Genomic DNA, 5,517 nt, shown 5'->3' on the forward strand with positions numbered 1-5,517 from the left:
AAATGTTTGTGATTTACATTTTTTATTTATTTTTATTTTTTGAGACAGAGTTTTGCTTTTGTTGACCAGGCTGGAGTGCAATGGCACAATCTCAGCTCACCACAACCTCCGCCTCCTGGGTTCAAGCGATTCTCCTGCCTCAGCCTCCCGAGTAGCTGGGATTACGGGCATGTGCCACCACACCCAGCTAATTTTGTATTTTTAGTAGAGATAGGGTTTCTCCGTGTTGGTCAGGCTGGTCTCAAACTCCTGATCTTAGGTGATCTACCCGCCTTGGTCACCCAAAGTGCTGGGATTACAGGCGTGAGCCACCACGCCCGTCCTTACATTTTTAGAATAATAATTTATGTTGCTGACATTAGAAAAGAACCATAATATCCAAGAATTCAAGAACAATTAAATTATGTACATATGCTAGTGTATAGTGTGATGCTTTGGAGAATTTTTAACAATATGGAGATATATAATGTGAATTGTGATATTGAGTGAAAAAAGGCAGAATACAAACCTGGTAGGGGGTATAGTCGGATTTCAGTTAAGAAAAATAGTATTTACATATATACATTCCTCACATTGGCAGATAATCACCAAAATAAATTTTGGGATTGTGGATGATTTTTGTCTTCTTTATATTTTTCAGGTATTCTCAAATTTTCTAAAATGAGCAAGTATAACTTTTGTCATCAGAAAAAATAATATACAAAAGTAATGTTAATTTGTTGGTGACCAGGTTAAACCTTTTTGTTTTTAATATTATTTTTTGAGATAGAGTCTTGTTCTGTTGCCCAGGCTGGAATGCAGTGGCGTGATCTTGGCTCACTGCAGCCTCTGCTTCCCGGGTTCAAATGATTCTCCAGTCCCAGCCTCTTGAGTGGCTGGAATTATAGATGCGCGGCACCACACCTGACTAATTTTTGTATTTTTAGTAGAGGTGGGGTTTCACCAGGTTGGTCAGGCTGGTCTCGAACTCCTGACCTCGTGATCCACCCTCCTCGGCCTCCCAAAGTGCTGGGATTACAGGCGTGAGCTGCTGTACCCAGCCAAACGTTTTTATTTTATTTGACAAAAGAAATACTTGCATGTTATAGAAAACTGAATATTGTTTGGGCTGTCTGCAGTATGGTCTTCTCTTGATTTGTTCAAAATATTGTAAACTTTGATTTGTTCAAAATATTGTAAACTTTGCTTATTTATTTTTTTGTTCTTCCCTTGATTTGTTCAAAATATTGTAAACTTTGCTTATTTATTTTTATTGTGGCTGACATGTGTCAGACGCTGTTGTAGGCTTGGAATGTAAAAACAGGATTCCTGCCCTTAACGGTCTCTGCAGGCTGGTCAGGGAGATAATGTGATCAGCTGGAGCTCAGCTCCTAAGATTGTGCAGGGGCAGTTGCGAGGCGGAAGGGTGAGACAGCATTCCAGGGTGTGGGCAGCACAGGAGCCTCTCTTCATTGGGATATAATTGCCATTCTGATAACATGTATTTGAGTTGTCTAAAGTAGGAAGTTGTACCATGGTGGGACAGATACCCCGTGGTTATCATACACAGATCTCAGTTCTCGTTGTTTGTACTTTTTATAAAGGGTAAAAGGAGATATAATTCAATAAACCTTTGTGGTGTTTGGGTGTGATTTTATTGTTTCTTTGTTCTATAGTTTGGATGCTGTGAAGCTTTGTGTCTTCTTTCCACTGCCTTCCCAGTTTGCATTTGGAGTTTAGGTTGGCACTGTGGGTATGTATTTTCCTCAGTATGTATTAATAGTTGTCTACAACAGTATAATATAAATGTAGTTATTAGGATGCCCTTTTTATTTCTTTTTAAGTCTTTTATCAGTTTGGGTTTTGGAAAAATATCTGGTGGAATACTTGTTTCTGCTGTATTAGTTGTGTGAGACTAGTGACAGGAACTGTGGGAATTGAATGCCAAATGTTCTTAGGCATTTTTGGGAATTTGAGGGTGTGATCTTCAAGTTCATTTAGGGGAATTTTCCTATGCTGGCAAAAGACTTTTCTCATTAGCTTGATTCTTTCCAGAATTATTTGCTGCGTATTAGAAGTTTCGGAACCTTTTTTCACTTAAATGTGACCTAACATATGAAATGGTGATGATTTAGGAACTACTGTACTTACATTAATAGCTTTTACTTAAAAATGATTTTCCCCCAGTAGATGACCCTACTCGCATCTGGGAAATAATTTCAAGTCTTCTCCAGCATTTAGGAATAAGCTTTCATTCTGTGTATCAATTACTGAGAATGATTTTGGTGACTCACATCACATTTGAGAAGTAAACCTGTAGATTTCTTGTGTGCGTCAGCGAATGACCAGCTGACATTTGCTTGAAGTGGATTACATTCTTTGCTCTAGAATGATTGCTTTCCCGCCTTCCTCACATACAGACTGAGCAACTATGGTTTCTAGTCGTAGGTCCAGCACTAGACTTGACTTCTCAGCAACTTTGGCATCGGAGTAAAATGTATTAATTTAAAGAAAGCTAAAAATTCATTCAAGTAAACATACAGTTCTAATACTTTTTAAAATTTAAAATATAGATAGATTTAAGTGCTAAAAAAGAAAATACGGGTAGACACCATAATCCTCATTTCTGTATCTGTTCACAAGGGGTTGATATTTATGAGTTCTATTCTCCATACCCATTCTGTATTCTCTTAATCCTCAGTCAGCACCTCAGGTGGTTGAGATTCAGTTCTTGGTAGTTTGACTTATACTATCTTCTCTAGGGGATTGAGCCCTGGGTAGTCCTCCTTATATGAGATTGCAATTTGTCTTCCAGTAACTTTTACTACAAGATACGGGGTATTAAAGGATACCATTGGGGAACCAAGATAATGTTAATATCAGGAAAACTAACCACGTCAGACCTGCCCCATGGGGTATCAAGTACACTATTTTTCCATAGTAATAAAGAGCTCACCCCAGCCAATTCTCTTTTATTTTGGGCTTGTTTATTCAATGGCATTAAGATGCCCAAATGTCTGGGTAGCTATCTCATCTCCAGTTCAGCAGAACCCTAGTGGAAGCATTCCTTCATTGGACACTTAGGCCCCAGTACTGTTATTCAGGTCTACTACCTGATTTCATTTCTCAAATGATTTTTATGGAGCTTTGATTTATAGGAAAGTTGTTAGTTGATTAACAGTAAAACAATTTCTGAGCTGGTATAAAACATATTGTGACACGCTTTTCTCTTGGAATTGCAAGAGAAAGGAAGACTGTTGTTTGCTTGAAATTTTTCTGTAATTCGACCTTGCAAATGTCTGCTTCCAGAGTGCCTCCACTGAGTGCCTCAGATGAGTCTAGGAAGAGCTGTACCGTGGGGATGGCCACAATGATTCTGACCCTGCTCTCGTCAGCTTGGTTCCCATTGGATCTCTCAGCCCATCAAGATGCTTTGATTTTGGCTGGAAACTTGCTTGCAGGTACTGGTACTGAGTTGAAGCAGGGACTCCGAGGCTTGGATTTTGATTTCCTTAGGGGGAGTGGGGGTGGTGAGCATATGAGCGGAAAATACTGAAAGGTCGTTGCCAGTGATGGCTTGTCCCTTTAGTAAAATTTCAGATGTTACCTATATGCATAAACACATGCAGTTGGCAGCTGTTCTGTGCTGTGTATTTTAAAGTGGCCTCTTCCCAGTATAGCCCCTCAGTTAACTACAAATAAACTCATTTTGAATTTCATCTTAGTGGGCACCATATGCCAGTACTACCTCAGGCACTGGGATGGTAAGAAAGTATAAAGTATGGACTCCATTCTCAAGTTGGTTTTAGATTAGAGGGGATACATGTAAACAAAAGTGCAGTGGTCACACAGAGTGGCCATGATCACTCTCCTTGGGCAGATTTATGGGCTAATAGGAAAGGGCACAACAGGGAGAGTGTGCAGCACCTTGGCGATGGTAACAGAGGATGTGGCCAGCAAGGAAGATGGAGTCCATTGAAATTGATTTTGGGAGAAGTGCCAATCTCCATGAAAGAATCGGGACCTGTGTTCTTTGCTTTAGGAGGCTATAGGAGAGTTTCGTGAAAGGGACTAAAAGATGAGTATTTTAATAAGATCATTCAGCCAACTTGAATGTGGGCTGGAGGAGAAGGTGGAAAGACTCAGGAGATTAATGTTGACGCTAAGGCAAGAGATGGGGAGTCTAAACCAAGATAATGGCTTTGGGATTGTAGGGAAGACACTGATCGTAAGAGAATGGAGGAGGCAGAATTGCCATTCCTGGGTCACCAACTGAACTTCGGTTGTGAAGACCAAGAAACCTGGGATGACTTTACCTCCTGGGCAGGTGTGTGGTGGTGACAGTCATGGAAATTGAGAACACAGATTTGTGGGGAAGACATCAGTTTCAGTTTGAGTTTGGCTTATCAGTTGAATATCAGGCACAGATGTCTGGCCAACTCTCAACATAGATTAGGGTCTTAAATGACTTCAGTTCCCCAAGCAATTTGTCCTTCCCATGCTATTGGGCTAGAGAGGTAATGTCTATGCTCATATCACAGCCAGTGCTCCTAAATCTCTGAGAAGTTCGTGGGCCTCTGAAGAAGAAGCCAACCCAGCAGCCACCAAGCAAGAGGAGGTCTGGCCAGCCCTGGGGGACCGGGCCTTGGTGCCCATGGTGGAGCAGCTCTTCTCCCACCTGCTGAAGGTGATCAACATTTGTGCACATGTCCTGGACGACGTGGCTCCTGGACCTGCAATAAAGGTAATGTCCCACTCAGGTGCTGGATTAATATAGCCTTAATGACTGTGGATTTCCAGACTATCTTTAATCTGTCCCTTCTTTATTCTCTTTTGCTTTAAATGAACAAAATTGCTCAGATTGTGACACTAAATTTAACATCAAAATGTAACCATGTGGCCGGGTGCAGTGGCTCATGCCTGTTATTCCAGTACTTTGGGAGACTGAGGTGGGCAGATCACTTGAGGCCAAGAGTTCAAGACCAGCCTGGCCAACATCACAAAACCCCATCTCTACTAAAAATACAAAAAAATTAGTTGGGCGTGGTGGCACGTGCCTGTAGTCCCAGCTACTTGGGAGGCTGAGGCAAGAGAATTGCTTGAACCTGAGAGGTGGAGTTTGCAGTGAACCTTGACTGTGCCACTGCATTCCAGCCTGGATGACAGAGTCAGGCTCTTTCTCAAAAGAAAAAAAAAATGTGACCATGTGTTTTACAGCTCCTTTGGTATCATCAATCACTGTTACCCCTAAGAGGGAAATACCTAGCTTTAGTTTTAGGTTTCCATCATTAGCCAAGAAAGCTCAGAATTGGTTTTCCTGGCTAAGTACCTCATTGCTGTCTCCTTAAATCTTAGTTAATGGCTACTATCCTGGCTAGCATAGTTATAGAGCATTTCCACCATTGTAGAATGTTCTGCCAATCTTAGGGACAGTTTTGCTTTTCTGTGAAGCAATAAAATCAACTTCAAAACAAATGTTAACTGTTTGCACAATGGATTTAAGATAGACCAGTTCACATACTTTTTTTTTTTTTTTTT

At 40.9% G+C, this 5,517-nt stretch overlaps 1 protein-coding gene across 1 annotated transcript in view; it reads left to right on the top strand.

The window, feature by feature from the left end:
* HTT (huntingtin) overlaps positions 1-5,517 on the top strand; it is a 188,082-nt gene that overhangs the window by 79,700 nt on the left and 102,865 nt on the right. The window contains exons 22-24 of the mRNA XM_011935439.1: positions 1,656-1,732; positions 3,289-3,440; positions 4,521-4,723. Coding sequence (XP_011790829.1) covers positions 1,656-1,732; positions 3,289-3,440; positions 4,521-4,723 — 432 coding nt within the window. The remainder of the gene's footprint in view (positions 1-1,655; positions 1,733-3,288; positions 3,441-4,520; positions 4,724-5,517) is intronic.

Source organism: Colobus angolensis, unplaced genomic scaffold, assembly GCF_000951035.1.
Source record: "Colobus angolensis palliatus isolate OR3802 unplaced genomic scaffold, Cang.pa_1.0 Scaffold143, whole genome shotgun sequence".
NCBI lineage: Eukaryota > Metazoa > Chordata > Mammalia > Primates > Cercopithecidae > Colobus > Colobus angolensis.